The sequence below is a fragment of the Manihot esculenta genome, chromosome 3 (genome assembly GCF_001659605.2).
Source record: "Manihot esculenta cultivar AM560-2 chromosome 3, M.esculenta_v8, whole genome shotgun sequence".
NCBI lineage: Eukaryota > Viridiplantae > Streptophyta > Magnoliopsida > Malpighiales > Euphorbiaceae > Manihot > Manihot esculenta.
Window position 1 is genome coordinate 28,274,625 of NC_035163.2, and position 17,366 is coordinate 28,291,990.

General features: G+C 40.8%; 1 protein-coding gene across 1 annotated transcript; it reads left to right on the plus strand.

Moving 5' to 3' along the window:
* The first annotated feature begins 8,139 nt into the window (after nucleotides 1-8,139).
* Nucleotides 8,140-16,956, plus strand: LOC110610512 (NADH dehydrogenase [ubiquinone] 1 alpha subcomplex subunit 13-B). Its single transcript, XM_021750458.2, has 3 exons — nucleotides 8,140-8,476; nucleotides 16,387-16,458; nucleotides 16,549-16,956. The coding sequence occupies exons 1-3, from the start codon at nucleotides 8,262-8,264 to the stop codon at nucleotides 16,691-16,693; spliced, it is 432 nt and encodes a 143-aa protein (XP_021606150.1). The 5' UTR covers nucleotides 8,140-8,261; the 3' UTR covers nucleotides 16,694-16,956.
* Nucleotides 16,957-17,366: the final 410 nt, after the last annotated feature.

Below are 17,366 nucleotides of genomic sequence, written 5' to 3' on the forward strand. Positions count from 1 at the left end.
CCTAAGCCGAGTTCTCATGGTACCAGGTCCTCTCGGCCATCTGGCCGTGGCAGGTCGGCCTCTGCTCTGAAACCTGTTCAGGAGTCTAAGTCTGATCAGGGTTCTACGGAGGATGCGCAGGAAACTTCTCTAGTTGTTGTGAAGCAGGCAGGGGACATTGAACAGACGAAGTCGGATCCTGCTTTTCCTTTTGAGGGGGCACCAAGGGGAAGACTCGAGTCCCCCATTATTGAAGAGGAGGCTCCTGGGACAGGACTGGAGGTCATTCTTGTTGAGGACAGTGTCCCGGAGGCTCCTACCAGAGACGCCCCTGTCCCAGTGGGGATTGATTCTGGGACTGAGGGCGTCATAGCAAAGGCCGGGGATAAGCGCCCATCCCCCCTTAAAGCATTTGCCCCAGCTCCTGCTCGGAAAAAGCACAGGGCTTCTAAAGGACCATCTCCAGCCCTCCCTCCTATTGGGAAAGGAAAAGATGTTCCCGTTGTGCCTCTGTTGTCTGCTCCGGACAACGATATTCTGAACACAGAGGACATCACCCATCAATCTCCGGCCAGTGTAGTTGCCGAAATCCTTAGAGAACGGATGTTTGGTGGGATTACGGAGGCCTCAGATCAATGCTTGCTTGCTCTTACTGGTCTTCTAGCCAGTTCTACGAGGGAGCAAGCGTCGTTCCGATCTCGGTCTCGAGAGGAGCTCGGGGATATAATCAGGGAGATGCTTCTGATGGTAAATTGTCTTTATGTTTCTCTTTTGATTCTCTTGATTTCTTTCTTTTGATGGTTGTTCTTTTGTTCTAGGTGACGGGCCTCTTCATGGAGGTAGATGCTCGCGACCATTCTCTCCGGGAGTCTGTGAATCGCCGGATTGAGGAGGCGCGTCTGGAAGAGAACTTATCTGCTACCGGCGACGCTAGGGGCAATCTCACAGCTGCTCGAGAGCACTCCGAGTCTCTCCAACGCGAGCTATATACAGCTTTGGAGGCTCTCAAAAGGGCTGATGTGAGAACAGCCGAGGCGCATGAACGTGCCAAATCCCTGGAAGCAGAGTTGTCTCTCACCCGGGAGATTTTAAAGGAGTTAGACGAGAGGGCAGCTGCTGCTGAGGTCCGCTGTGAGGAGGTTTTAAAGCAGCTGTTCTCCATGGCGGGGGCCCTTCATGAGAGGGATGAGGCCATAAGCCAGAAGGATGAGGTCCAGTGCCAGTATGAGGCCCTGAAGGTTGAGTTAGGAAGACTTCAAGTTCACCTGGATAAGGTGAATATTCAAAAAGAGATGGCCTTAGCTCGGGTGGAGGTCCTTGAGCAGGAGCTGAGCACAAATTCTGAACGTATCAGAGATCTGGCTTCATCGGCGGAGGAGTCCAAACTTCGTAATCAACAACTTAGCCATGAAGTCAGGACTCTAGAACGTAAATGTTCGGCCCTGCTCGAGGTAGCCAGACATGCTGAGGGCAAGATCCAACTGGAGTGTGAGAAGCGTCTGGAGGAGTATCAGGAGTCGGATGAGCTAAAAAGAAAGATTGAGCAGGCCTGTGAAGCTCACCTCCAGGACTACAAGGATTCCCCTGAGCTGAAGGCAGTTATAGCTGAGGCCTGTGAGTCACAGCTTGCGGAGTATAAAGCCTCTGCGAAGATGAAGGTTGCTATTTGGCAGAAAGCTTTCTGCATGTTCAGGACTGGCTATAATCGGGGTTTAAGAGAAGCCAGACATGCTCCTGATACTCCTCTGGCAGAACTTCGAGTTGCCGAAGTGGATTCTGATGGCGAGAATGTGTTATATGGGGAAGATGATTTCCCCTTGCCTAGAGGAACCTCTCGCACTGCAGCTGGGTCTCCTGAGGAAGAATCCGAGCTGGACGGAGAAGATATGGAGGACCTCGGAACTGAAGGAGACGACCTCGAGCCTGAAGGGGGTGACCTCGGCCCAGGGTTGGAGAATGCGCCTGTTGTGAGCGTTGGGAAATTTGAATTGGAGGGTGTCCGATCTCCTTCAGATGCGAATGTAAATAAAGATAATGTAGGCAATGACATTCTTAGAAATGCAAGTCCCTTAAGGACTATTTTTCCTTCAGCCTCATCAGATGAATAAGTTATAATATGCTCTAATGAAATTTCACTTGCATTTACTTTGCTTGTTGTTTTAGCCTCATCGGACCACTTATTCTGTTAAACAGTCTGACTTGTTTAAGTTTTAAAGATTTTGATAAGAAACACTTAAGCTGTGCTTAATAAACTTTGTAAAGAATTGATTACATCGTTTTTCATCTCTTGTCTCTCAGCTAATCAAGGCTGAAAATTTTAACCAGGGGTTTAGTCTCTGATTTATAAACTTTTCCTTTTTTCACAAGGCATTCTTATTCGTGAGCTCTTTCCGAGCTGGGCTAGCTGCACTCGTGAGTTCCGTTTTGTTACTTTATTAATGTAAGCTCGGGCGCACAGCCTTTGCTGAATGATAGTAAGTCAGATCATGTACTTGTCTCGATGATGAGCAGGGCTCGTCTTTCTGCCTTTAATTCTATCTTTACAGGGGCTGGAGCTGAGGTTTTATTTGCTTCGTGTCATTAGCTTTTCCTCGGATTGCCCCTTTACTTCCTCAGTACTTATTACATAATTAGTGAGGGAGTAAATCCCTGTACCTTATTTGTACTTGCATGGCTTCAGTTATCCTCCTATACGTTCCTGCCTTGATGGGCTTTTTCATTGAGGGAGCTCGGTTCTCTGTTATTTCCTCTATACTTAGCTTCATTCTACCTAAGTGTTGCATGTTGCGAGTCTATCCGAGCTGGGAGCTCGGTTCTTTGCTCTTTGCTTAGGTTTTTATGCCTATAGTCCGTGACGCTGCCTATTTCGCGAGCTCAGGAGTTCGGAATTTTGCCCCTTTTTTTTTTCCGCTTTAGTGTTCCGAGCTCGTTTGTGAGGTCGGACTTAACCTTTCTTTTTCCGAGCTGCCTATCCTCGAGCGTTTTGTGGGTTCTTTGTTGTTTAGACCTCTCTCTGGGCTAGCTAGTTCAGCACCAGTGGTCAATTCGCGAGGTTGGTGTCTTTTTAAGGTCGGCTTGGGGCTGTGGCGCTTTTGGCTATTGTGCCCCGAGCTCCTTCGGGAGGTCGGAATCTTGTTTTTCATCGGTAGCTCGGGACTCGTCTTTCGCGTGAGATCGGAGCCGTGTTTTTATGAGTTGTCCCTGCATATGATATTGGAATTTTTGCACTGGGAGGCCCTTAGGACCTTCACCGACCGTTTTTGTTTTGTTTCCCCGGGAGTTCTAGGGGATCCCGGTCTTCTTTGTTTTCCTGGGAGTTCTAGGGGATCCCGGTCTTCATGCTCCGGGAGGTCTTTTAAGATCCTCGCCGGCCGTTTGTTTTGTTTTTCCGGGAGTTCTAAGGGATCCCGGTTTTCTTTGTTTTCCCGGGAGTTCTAGGGGATTCCTGTCTTCATGCTCCAGGAGGTCTTTTAAGATCCTCGCCGGCCGTTTTTGTTTTGTTTTCCCGGGAGTTCTAAGGGATCTCGGTCTTCTTTGTTTTCCCGGGAGTTCTAGGGGATCCCGGTCTTCATGCTCCGGGAGGTCTTTTAAGATCCTCACCGGCCATTTTTGTTTTGTTTTCCTGGGAGTTCTAAGGGATCCCGGTCTTCTTTGTTTTCCCGGGAGTTCTAGGGGATCCCGGTCTTCATGCTCCGGGAGGTCTTTTAAGATCCTCACCGGCCGTTTTTGTTTTGTTTTCCCGGGAGTTCTAAGGGATCCCGGTCTTCTACCTCTGAGGTCTCTGTGTCTCAGGGTCTTCATATTCTGTTCTTTCTTTTTAAAAGAGAAGTGACATTCATAATAGAGATAACATCATCGTGTAAAGAATGGTGTTGTTTTATTCATTTGTGCTTTTCAGAGTATAATATTTTTCTTTACAAATATTTCAAGGGAAATACCTCGTCAAGTGCTGGATATTCCAAGCATGGGGCTCAGGGTTTCCTTGCATATCTTCAATTCGGTATACGCCTGGCCTGACCACTTTTGTTATCCTGAATGGGCCCTCCCAGGTCGGTGCCAACTTGCCCATTGCTGCTCTTTTTCCCGTAGCCTTCAGGTTTCTCAGGGCCAAATCTTCCACCTTCAAGCTTCTTTCCCTGACCCTTTGGTTGTAATAACGGGCTGCCTTTTGTTGATAGGCGGCAGTTCGAACTTGAGCTTCTTCCCTGATTTCCTCCAGGGCATCCAGGTTGCTTCTTAATTTATCTCCGTTGGAGCTGTCGTTGCTGAACTGGATTCGATGTGTGGGGACCTGTAACTCGATTGGGACTACGGCCTCTGTGCCGTAAGCAAGTGCAAAGGGTGTTTCCTTAGTGGACGCTCTAGGGGTGGTTCGGAGTGCCCACAGGATGCTGTTGAGCTCGTCTGCCCAATTCGCCTTTGCCCCATCCAGTCATTTTTGCAGCCCCTGGAGGATCGCTCGGTTGGTGACCTCTGTCCGGCCATTGGTTTGAGGATGGGCCACCGAAGAAAACTTATGCCATATGCCTATGTTTGCCGTAAATGCTCTGAAGGTATTGCAGTCGAACTGTCTGCCATTGTCTGAGATAAGCACTCTTGGTATGCCAAATCTGCAGATGAGATGACCCCACACAAAGTCTATCATCTGCCGGGCTGTGATTGTGGGGACTGCCACCGCCTCTGGCCATTTTGAGAAGTACTCCCCAGCCACTACTACGAACTTTTTCTGTCTCGTGGTTTTGGAAAAAGGTCCCAGGATATCTATTCCCCATTGTGAGAACGGCAATGGACTGGATATGCTAAACTGAGGAGTAGCCGGGACATTGATGGCGTTAGCAAACCTCTGGCATACATCGCACCTTCGGACAAACTCTTCTGCTTCGCTTTTGATAGTGGGCCAGTAGTACCCTTGCCTGAATATTTTATTGGCTAATGTCACTGCCCCTTCGTGAGCTCCGCACGTTCCCCTGTGTATTTCTTCCATCACTTTTGTAGCCTCTTCTGGAATCACACACCGGAGTCATGAGCTGGATTTCCCTTTTCTGTATAAGGTCCCTCTTACTGCTTGGTAATTAGCAGCGCGAGCTGCTATCTTTCTGGCTTCATCTTTATCCTCCTGTGCCTCCTACGATCATATTGATGGTCCCACTGGACCCATCATTTACAGGGTTAGCTCCCGTTCTTCTCGGTGTTTGGACTGCCGGATTGGGCTGAGATCTCTGTCCTTCCGGTTTCTTCACAAAGTTCTTCAGGTGTCCTCTCTTTATCAACCTCTCGATTTCTGCAATCAACTGGAAACAATTATTGGTGTCGTGACCATGAGTACGATAGAACTGACAGTATTTGTCAGGATTTCGCTGGTCGGCTTTCGATTTCAGGGGTTTGGGCCATTGTAAGAATTCCTTGTCTTGGACGGCTACGAGCACTTCGGCTCTAGAGACATTAAGTGGGGTCGGCTTCTCCGGAACCCATGAAGGGAGTAGCCTCTGCTCTGAGACCCGAGAGGGAAGAGGTCTTTGGTCCTTTCGCTCTCAGGGCTGTCTGTAAGGCTTAGGCTTTTTGCCATGTTTCTTCTCATGCTTCTCCGGCCTCCTTTCCTCCGGGGCTTTCTCCTTGCCTGCCACTCCCTTGGCGAATCGGCTCGTCTCCAGAGCGTCATCCTGTCTTATATACTTCTCAGCCCTCTTCATCAGCTCGGCCAATGAGGTCGGAGGCTTCCTGCTTAATGAGCCGAAGAACTCGGCAGAGGTCGTCCCCTTTTGCATGGCCTCCACCGCCCTTCCCTCATCGAGCTCGGGAATCTGCAGGGCCTCCGCATTGAAACGAGCTACATACTCTATAAGCGATTCCTCCCTTCTCTGCCTTACTGTTTCTAGATAGCTCGTCTTCCTATCCGCTGGCACCCCGGCGATGAACCGGCTGATGAAGCGAGTGGCCAGATCTCCAAAACTTCCAATGCTTCCGGTCTCCAGGCTGTTGAACCACGCTCGCGCTGGCCCCGAGAGCGTCGTTGGGAATACCTTGCACATCAAGGCATCCGATAAAGTTTGCAGTTCCATGAAGGTCTTGTAGTTCATGACGTGCTCCCTTGGGTTACCAGCTCCGTCATAAGCCGCCATTGATGGCATCATAAACTTCTTAGGGACAGTCTCCTGCTGTACCCACTTCGAGAAAGGTGAAGAAGTGGGCAGAAAGGTTTGGCTTTGATCCTTCTTTCCCAGCTCGGCCAAGAGCTGCTCTCTCAACTTCTGCAGCTTTTGGTCCACGTCCTCATCTTCCGGCCTGGGCTTCTTCTCCAGGCGGTGTTCCTCCTCCTCTGCTTCACTTCTGGTCCACCTGGTTGTCCCGGCGGAATAGTTGTCAGCCTCATCATTTTCTATCATCTCCTTTACCCTCCTTCCATGGATTCGGGCCTCTGGCTCTTCCTCTTCTCCGACTCTTCTCTCCCTTTCCCCGGTACTGCGGCTGCTGGTTTGAAGGCGGTCGGGGATAGGTTGGGGCTCATTGGTTTGGGGTTCTTCTACCACTGGGAGTGTATTCATCGGGGTGCTGAGGCCCCTTTGTTGCATTATCTGCCCCAACCAGTGGGCGGTATTCTGTAGTTGGAGAGCCATTGTTTGAAGGTCCTGGTTGGATAAGGTAGCGGTGGGAGCATTCCCTGCCAAGCTTGGCGAGGGATTGAGAGGAATGGATGTTTGGTTGTTTAGTATTGTAGGGCTAGAAAAGGAGAACTGCTGCCCCTCTTGGGTAGAGCTCAGGTCATTTGGGATGTTGAGGTTGCTTTCATTGTGATTGGCCATCGTGGATCTCAGTGGGTTTTGTTAAGAGCGGAACTCCGGTGATGAAAAGATCTCATTCGTTTCCCACAGACGGCGCCAATTGATAATCTGAGATCCAGAAAAATAGAGTTTTACAAAGGGTTCTGTAAAACTAGAAAAAGTTTAGACCTAGAGGAGAGTATTTCTCCTTTTATATGTTTCCTTTTGTCTGCTAATGACGTGCTAACAGAACGTATATCGTTGGTCCACCTGTCCCTGCTACATTGATACGGACGTACGAGGGAATCAGATCTCTACTCCATGCGTAACGACCTTTGATTCTCCCTGTGCGTGTATAGAGGGGTCCACAAGGCAGATGAATGAGTCTTCCTTCTGGTTCTGGACTGGGCCGGGAGATAGGAGCAAAGTTGGGCCCAAAGGAGATCGGCCCGAGGTGCAGTGAAGGCGAGGCCGGCCTGGTTGAGAAATTCGGAGGAGCCCGGTATCAAGACTCGAAAGGGCCTGACCTATTAGTGCAGAGGATGTGTGGGCTTCTGAGCGATGGACCGCGATCGAGGACTTGGCCCCTGACTGGGGTGGAGAAATCTAGCGGTCATCATCACTTTTTGTATTTTTCCTCTTAACCTTATTAAAATGCAATATCTCTTGCATTGTTAAAAAAAATTTATTAATTGTGATTTAAAAATAAACTAATTAAGTTCACTAAACAGTAACATATTTATATTATGCAAGTCAATATATTAAAATTAATTTAAAAATCATTTTTATCAATTTAATATTAGCATAGTAATTTATAAAAATTATTACTAATTTAATACAAATTTAATATTTAGAACATAATATGTAACGTAATATTAATTTAATATACTAATATTAAAATAAGAAATTGAATATATCAATATTAACATTTAAATGATTACTAATTATATAACATAAATTTAATGTTTAATAATATACATGATAATTAATGTATCAATTCAATTAATGATATACATGTTAATATTTAATAATATTATTTAGTTTTATATATTTTAATTAATAATTTATATAAAATATGTTTTTATTAATAATTTTAACTTTTTAAAAAAATTCTAAAAAATATTTGATATTTAATTTTTAAATAAAAACAAATATAAATATTTATAAATATTATTCTAAAAAATACATTTTATAATAAATTAATTTACATGAACGAGTTCGGTTATAAATACCTATATAATATTCAATCTTTACCCAAATCTATTATAAATATTAATTTTTAAACTCAAATTTATCATAAACGCAATTTGCCTAAATTTGTCTTATCAGGGTTGGGTTGGATTCAGGTAGAATTCGGGTCGGATACACGAAAATAACCACCCGATGCCATTTCTAGTCATGATACGCTACACTCAACACCACCGGATTTGAGTGATTTCCATCTGCTTTCCACTTTCACTTCACCTTGTTCCCGGAGACGCATCAATTCGAAATTGATCCACAGGCACAGCAATACACACAAAGATGACGGAGGCTGTGATTAGGAAGAAGCCAGGAATGGCGAGCGTGAAGGACATGCCGATTCTTCAAGACGGTCCTCCTCCTGGTGGCTTCCCGCCAGTCCGGTACGCCCGTCGGATCCCCAATAAAGGACCCAGCGCCATGGCCATCTTCCTTGCTGCTTTCGGCGTTTTTTCCTACGGGATGTATCAAGTGGGCCAGGGCAATAAGATCCGCAGGTAGGAGCTTGGCATTTTACTAACAGTACAATGTCGTTGATTTTTTGGTGTTTGCTTTTAAATAGCTTTTACTTTTTAGCTTGTCTGTTCAGTTTGATTATGAAATCAGAAATTTTGCTTGTTATTACTGTTATTAGCATCATCAGATTGAAGATTATGTTTGTCATTTTGAAATAATGAATATCAACGTGAATATCTCCATTTGGTTTTTAACCCAAATTATTTTGAATATTTTTGCCGTCTGCGTCTGGGTTTTTTTGGGTTTTGAAGAGAAAATTTTGAAGAGAAAATTTCTCCATTGATGAAAGAAAGAATTACAGAGGAAAAACTCAGCTTCTCATCTTCTATACTGCTATTTATATACAAATTCTAAAAATAACTGCTAAACAAATAACTGAATTTTGATCTAATCTTTTCACACTACAACTCAGCATATTAACAACTTTGGCGCCAAGAATAAGTTATGAATTTGAATTCTGTTGCTGAGCTGTAACAGAAAGCAAGTTGATGTTGATGATCACGGTGACAAATTTGTGATCTCGTAATTAACGGCCGTGACGCTCTGTTGAACAAGGATGAATCAAAACTTGCTGTTAGGCATGCTGTTACTCTGTTATGCATGCTGTTACTTCTAACTGCCTTGCTGAATCAGTTGCATATTCCAACGGCCCCCTCTCAAGCTGGTGGTGGTGTGAAAGCAACTAACCCCAGTTTGGATATCAAAAACCTGAATGTGTGAGAGGGTAAGGACTTGGTAAAGAGATCTGCCAATTGAAGTTTAGATGGAACATGAGAAGTATATTCCTTACAATATGGCAGTCTATATCCAGATGTTTGGTCCTCTCGTGAAACACTGGATTAGCTGCTATATGTAATGCAGCTTGATTATCACACAGTAATGGGATGGGAATATCCGGCCTAGTCAAACTCAAATACAATAATCTACCAACGATTCTTCTGTATTGATCAGGCTGCTCTAATATGCTCCCCATGGAAGGTTGTAACTTCAATCCTTGAATTAAAGGAGTACAAACTGGTTTTGCATCGGAGAGTCCAGCTTCTTCAATCATATCTGTAATGAACTTATGTTGAGAGATATATAAACCAGCAGAGGATCTTGCTAACTCAATTCCCAGGAAGTATCTCGCATTCCCAAGGTCTTTTATAGTAAAAGCCTGATCTAGTAAATGTTTGACCTCAGTAATTAATGCTTGATCTGGTCCTGTAACAAGGACATCATCTACATATACAAGCAAAGCCACAAAATTGTCACCTGAGCCCTTGGTAAAAAGACATGTATCATGAATTGATTGATGAAATCCAAAATCAGTCAAAGTTTGTGTCAGCATTTTATTCCACTGTTTGCCTGCTTGCTTCAGGCCATACAGGGATTTTTATAACTTGCAATACTGTCCTGGAGAAGCCTTAGTATATCCCTTAGGAGGTATCATGTATATATCTTCCTCAAGATCACCATGTAAATAAGCGTTATTTACATCTAACTGATGTAAATGCCAATTCAAAGAGATTGAAACAGCTAACAATAATCTGACAGTAACAAGCTTGGCTACAGGAGAATATGTATCTGTATAATCTAAGCCAAGCATCTGAGTGAAGCCTTTAGCCACTAACCTGGCTTTGTATTTGTCTACTGTTCCATCAGGTAAGTATTTAATCCTGAAGATCCATTTGCAATCTATTGGCTTCTTGTTAATTGGCAATGAAGTTAAAGTCCATGTATTGTTTTTCTCCAATGCTTCCAATTCAATTTGCATGCCATTGATCCATTTCATATCTTTAATAGCTTCCTTGTAAGTACAAGGTTCATGAACTTTGGATATCTGTGCCTGATAAGCTGAATAAGGTTTGGACAAAACAATAAGGGCTTTGGGAAAGAAGTCAGTGTTAGCAGTATAAGCCGTAGTATAAGCTGTATTGCAATTGGACTTCGACTTGGACAGAACAAAATCATCATGCCATTTGGGTGGTTTGGATTGTCTGGTGCTTCTTCTTAGAGTAGAGGAAGTATTAGCGGGAGGCACAGTAACTAATTGAGAATCAAAAGTTTCAGGAACAGTCAAAACATTGTCATTAACAGGTTGTACAAGAGAATGAATAGGAGTGTTATTATAATCAGATATGGACATATGTGAGTCATGGACACTAGATGTGTCAGATAAAGAGCAAGGATCATGAGATGTAATGTCAGTGGTGGAATGATCATGTGTGACGGGGAAAACAAGGTAGGTTGTCATTAACAAGACAAACAGGTAAACTAAAATCTGAGACAGTGGTAGGCTTTGTTAAATGATATGGGAACATAGTTTCATTGAACTTGACATCTCTGGAAATAAAGATCTTTTTAGTTTTCAAATCATATATCTTGTAACCTTTTTGTTGGGGTCCGTATCCTAATAAGACACTTGGGATTGCTCTCTCACTAAACTTGTTCTTGTGAGGATATACATTTGTGGCAAAACACAAACAGCCAATAACTCTGAAGTAATCTATGTTCGGTATATGACCATACAAGATTTCAAAGGGGCTTTTCCAGTTAAGGTTTTCAGTAAGTAGTCTATTTATTATATGTGTAGCAGTAAGTAAGGTTTCTGACCAGAATCTATCAGGGAGTTTGGCTTGAAAAAAAATGGCTCTCGCCACTTGCAAAAGATGTTTGTGTTTTCTCTCAACTATGCCATTCTGTTGAGGTGAATAGACACAGGTCCTTTGGTGCTTAATGCCATTTTCTTGAAAAAGCTTAAGGCAATCAACATTGAGAAATTCAGAACCATTATCAGTTCTGATAGCTTTGACCCTTTTTGAAAATTGAGTAGCTATATATGTCAAGTAATGTTTAATGATTTTTGATACTTGTGATTTAAAAGTGATCATGTAAATCCATGTAAATCTGGACTTATCATCAACAATGGTTAACATGAAATGAGCACCAGTAATGGATTTTGTCTTATAAGGTCCCCATAAATCCAAGTGTATTAAATCAAAAGGATATTCAACACTTGAGTCACTTAAAAGGGAAAGATAGCCTCTCTTGTTTCGCCAAAGGACAAACAGTACAACTATTTATTTCATCCGCAACAGTAGGTAGAGTAGATATATGCTTCATTTTGGCTAAAGAATTGTGACCTAATCTACTGTGCCATAACAAAGACAGATGGTTCTTGTGAGAAATACAAGTATGTAAAGCTTTACTAGCTGAAGGAACATGGAAGGAATGTTTATTTAGATGATAAAGTCTATCAATCACTAGTCCAATAGCAATACATTCTTTACTCTACAAATCCTGCACAACACAATGATCAGGAAAATTGTTAACATTCACATTACATGTTTCTGTTAAGGCAGTAACTGAAATAAGGTTGCAAGTGAAGTCAGGTATATATAGTGTATTATGCAAGGTTATTCTAGGGTTCAAAACTACATTTCCAATATGTGTAACATGTTTAACAGATCCATCAGGTAGATTAACAGGTTGTGGTATAGGTAGTTTATAGGCTGAGGTAAAATTGGAAAAATGGCAGGTCATGTGGTCAGAGGCACCAGAATCCACAATCCAATTACCCTGTGGGTAACAAGTGACACTATTTGAAGAATGAAACAAAGCAATACCTGCAAATGTTGAACTGAAATGTGCAGCAGAAGATTCAACAGCATTATCCTGTGGCATTTTACCTTTAATAGCTCTCTGCACTTCAAATTGAATTAGTTTGGAGATATTGTCATTAAATGCAGCATTGGGTTCAGAAACAGGATTAATTTGCTCAATTTTGACATTGTTATCAAAGGTCAAAGGTGTTTCAGATGTCTGCTGCACAGAATAAGCTTTGGCGACTTGCTTATTCTTCTTAAAATCACTAAACCATTCTGGATAGCCATGAAGTTTGAAGCACTTCTCTCTAAGGTGTCCAGACGTCTGACAATAATCACAAAATCTGTCAGATTTTGGTTTGTTATTATACCTGGAGTTATCAGTACTTGTAAATCTTCTAGATCCAGAAGATCTTTGAACAGCCAGAGCCATTGTTGTTTCAGTAGACTCGGGAAATGCTATCTGAATTTCATTTTGTCTTTCAATGTTTAAAACCATAGCATATGCCTTAGCAGAAGAGGGTAATGGCTCCATGATCAAGATTTGATTTTTGACATGATCATAGTGATGATTTAATCCCATAAGGAATTGAATCAATTTCTCTATTTCTTCAAACACAGACAGAGCCTTTGCTGCTCCACAGCTGCAACTAGGTAAAGAGCATAAAACTAAAACTGATATCTCATCCCAACATTTCTTCAGTTTTGTATAGTATGTAGCTAAAGTAGAAGTACTTTGACTAATATTCACCAATTCCTTTTTGATTTGAAAGAATAAAGGTCCATGACCTTCACCAAATCTATGAGCAATATCATTCCACAGCTCTTGAGAACTGCTGGTATACAAAAATCCTTCAGCAATTTCTCTGGATATTGCATTCAGTATCCAAGATATGACCATAGAATCAACAGTCAACCACTTTTCCACAGGAGGTTTAGCAATCTTACCTGTTACAAAGCCAATTTTCTCCTGTGCTCTAAGAGCCAGTAACATAGATCTGGTCCATGAGAGGTAGTTAGGGCCAGTGAGCAAAAAGTTCACCAATTTCAGATTAGGATTATCTGAATTTGACAGGGACAATGCAACATCCGTTTCAGCTTGAGAAGCCATTGAAGTTAGTAATGAACAAAAAACAATAAGAAGATCAAGAATGACAACAGTGAAGAAGAAAGGAAGTAGATCAGATTGAAAACAACACAGAAATGCTCAGATCCGCTCTGATACCATGAAGAGAAAATTTCTCCATTGATGAAAGAAAGAATTACAGAGGAAAAACTCAGTTTCTCATCTTCTATACTGCTATTTATATACAAATTCTAAAAATAACTGCTAAACAAATAACTGAATTTTGATCTAATCTTTTCACACTACAACTCAGCATATTAACAACTTTGGCGCCAAGAATAAGTTATGAATTTGAATTCTGTTGCTGAGCTGTAACAGAAAGCAAGTTGATGTTGATGATCACGGTGACAAATTTGTGATCTCGTAATTAACGGCCGTGACGCTCTGTTGAACAAGGATGAATCAAAACTTGCTGTTACTCTGTTATGCATGCTGTTACTTCTAACTGCCTTGCTGAATCAGTTGCATATTCCAACAGGTTTCTTTTACTCAACGCTACAAGTGCGACTTATTTTATTTTGTGCATATTTTTAATCTTATGAGACATTAAATTTGTTGCTCATTCTGTCTCATAAAATAGGTTTGTTTCCATTTTTTTATCGTCCCAAATTATAGGCAACTTTCATTTTTTTATGATAATCTAGTGACTTAATGTATTAGCTTCCCAGTGCACCTATATTTAATACGCATTGAAAAGAAAAAAGGGTAAAATTTATTAGTTTCAAGGGTAAATTAGGGATGTAGCAATATAAGTGAAGGATATATTAGAAAAGATGAACATAAAATTTATTGCTTTTAAGTTTTTAACTATTTAACTATATTTTTCTTAATCCATGGTCTATCTTTTTGGATGGAAGGATTTTTTTTTTTTTAATTGGTGGTTTTATCTTATCAATTGGGTAGAGTTTTTTACTTTTCAAAATTTTATTTCTTGCGATTGGTTGTTACATGATAAGGGTAGAGTTATAGTTGATATTTGAAGTGATAAGTATTATCAAATTGTTAAGTTCTACGAGATTTAGTTGATCTTCAATTATATGAATGGTTTGTGGTTCCTGAATTTCATTTATCTTTGAAATGGGCACTGGAAATGTGGAGCATCTATCTGAAAAGAACAAGCACACAAACGACTAATTATGAGTTTCTGTAGGTTGATTACTTAGTTTGTATGGTTTTCCATGAAGAACTGATTGTGGTGTTCGTTCTGCTTATGTGTACGAAGTTATCCAAATACAGCTTCTTTTTGGTGTAGCGGAAGGTGCAATTTTGTGTAGTTAGTGGAGCTAGTTCACACTCAGAATAACTGTTATCTTTGATCAAGTGAAGACTAAAACAAGCTGATTTTTGTGAATGACAGTGACATGAAAGACTTTAATTTTGATGATATTTTTTCATGGATAACCTGGTGACTTCTATTTGAGAAAATTGTTTTGTTTCTCGGCTTTAAAATGTTGGGGGAAATTTTAAGATTTTTAATTATTTATGTGCCAGAGTTGGGGTGATTGTGATTTTTTAAGCTCAAAAGATAAAGTTTAAGTAAAGAGAATGGAGTTCGTAAATAATTTTGGCTTTGTCAGGGTTTTTATCCTTTGTTGGCTTGGAGGCAGGCAACCTAGTACTTTGCATGTGAGCAATAAGTAGAACATTATAGAAACTATATTGAAAAAAATGGAAGGTGTTTGCATTTGAGATATTTATTGTTGTATATCCTTTTAGTACTTTCTATTTGGGAACCTATGCAAGAAAGTCTTTATTGAAGAGTATTCACTTGGTATAGTTACCATCATTTTTCATGTTTTGACTCTTCATCTTCAGAATGGGGCAACGTAGTTACATTACTTTTAGAGCATGTGTTGTTTGGTGGAGCGATATAGAAGTTTAAATTAGATTTGCAGAGAAAAAGATTTTTTGGATTTATTGATTTTGAGAGTTTATAGATTGGTTGTGTGTGTTTTAAAGGTGAATCAGGTTAAAATTTTGATCTTAACAAAAGCTACATATTTTGGGTAGTTTGATTGCTTGGATAATACTTGGAAGTTTTTGCTTGTAGTTGTGCTAATTTTATTATGTTTTTGAGCTTTTAATTAAGTTACCTCTAACTGTCCTTTCTGAAGTAACATTTGATTCTTCAATTTGAATGCTCCTTTTCATGTCTTAGTTTATAGTTCTATTTTAAATTTATGTAGGTTTGCCAAGAAACATTCTGACTTGGTGGTCAAGGAAGGATGAGGATGTTAATGCATATTTATATAAAAAAATAGCAACTTAGGAGTGGAGAATATAGAGAAGACGATGGATGGATGGATGGCTGTGTAAATTTAGGAGTGACTTGATAGCTGATAATTTGATGTACTCTGTGTTGCCATATTGTACATGGATGTTTCAGTGGCCAACAAGGGCTAAAGGAAATTTTTGTTGAATCTTTGTTAACATGATTGTTTCAGTCTAGTGAGTATGGATGCTGTAGCATTGTTGGTGTAGCGTTCAAGATCACTTAAGCTGGTCTTCTGCAGAATAACTTCCGTAGCCAGGGCTAATTGTGATGGGGAAGCAAATGCTGTTAAAGAATTGGTGTTTGTAATTTGCAGCTAAGAGTCAAATAAAAAGAACATCTGCCCCTGAATGATGTAATTCTGATGTATTTGAGATTTAATCAATAATTGATGCTTGTATTTTATTGGTCAATGATGGTTTTTGGTGATCTAGATCTTATTCTTCATGTGTTTGTGCTGAAATATTTTCTTGCCTTGTTAATTCCAAAATTTGAATGTAACCATGGGGCTCAGGGCGTTGTATACTTACCGTCTATGTGTTCCCTTTGATCAATTAAGGGAGGGAATATACGATGCCTGCAATAGAGGCTTGATTATTTGTACTTTGTAGGTGTGGTTCAATTTCTAATGAGGAAACTATTGCAGTCTTTTGCTTGAGCCTTATCCAGCTTAGAAAGAGTCATGATTAAATTTGTAGCTTTAGAGAAGAGTTGTTCTCAGATCATGGCTGAGTGGTCTTCATTTCAGCTATATCATATTTAATGGTTCATCTGCTGATATGTTGTATCATGTGTGGTTAAAGAGCCAGTTAATGAGAGTACAGGCATAATGCCCAAGCTCTATGGCTTGCTTATGTGGAAACATCCAAATTATAATTTTATTAATTAATTATTTTCATGCTGCAGGGCACTCAAGGAAGAGAAATATGCTGCTCGCAGAGCAATATTACCTTTGCTTCAAGCTGAAGAAGATGAAAGGTAGTAGCTCTTTTCCCACTGCTGTAACTGACATACAGTTCCTGTTTGTTCATTGAAGTTATTCCTACTGCCTGCTTTTTTTCTTCCTAGATTTGTGAAAGAGTGGAAAAAATATCTGGAGTACGAGGCAGAAATAATGAAGGACGTTCCAGGTTGGAAAGTTGGTGAGAATGTCTACAATTCTGGGAGATGGATGCCCCCAGCAACGGGTGAGCTGCGCCCAGATGTCTGGTGATACAATGTTGTCAGTGTGCATGTTTAATTTTTCAAGACTCAAGAATCATTGCTATCTCCTCATCCAAGTTTCTTTTGTCACTTGGTGGTGTTTCTTTTCTCATGAAATAAAAATTTAGCTGATAAACTCCCTATATGCACTGTTAGTACCGCCAACAGAAAATGTCATTTACTTCATTATCATCTTTCCATCATTATCTGTTTAAAGATAAAATTTTCAGTACAGACGTTTTGGCAGTAAATACATCTTGGTTGTTCCACTTCCTTCTTATTGCTTACTCTGGGAATTCCATTTTTATAAATATGAGAATGCGTGTAGAATTGAGTTTTGTTCCTTGGAGGAACCAAGCAGTGGAGATGGCTGGTTTGGCGGACAGTGGTTATAGGCTAGGAAAAGACTAACGGTATGTTTAGTATTACTGTCAAGCTGTCGAGAAAAAAACTTTTTTAAAAATACTATTTGGAAATATTTAAAAATAATTTAGTTATAAAAACACTAAAATAACAAAACAAATTTTTTCAAATTGTTTTTTTTCAACATTTAAAATGGTGATTATTCAAACTAGTGCCAAACAACCCCTTGATCACTTGATGAACACCTACTGATAAACTGGATTCCTTGTTATTTGCATAAATTTCAGGTCTCTGTCATCTGAAAGTAGTCAGTGGACTTC

What these genes read in the sequence shown, in the direction of transcription:
- LOC110610512 (XM_021750458.2), top strand. Translation starts at nt 8,262, where the DNA reads ATGACGGAGGCTGTGATTAGGAAGAAGCCAGGAATGGCGAGCGTGAAG. An exon ending in CAGGGCAATAAGATCCGCAG is followed by an intron (nt 8,477 to 16,386) that starts GTAGGAGCTTGG and finishes TTCATGCTGCAG; the next exon opens with GGCACTCAAGGAAGAGAAAT. An exon ending in CAAGCTGAAGAAGATGAAAG is followed by an intron (nt 16,459 to 16,548) that starts GTAGTAGCTCTT and finishes TTTTCTTCCTAG; the next exon opens with ATTTGTGAAAGAGTGGAAAA.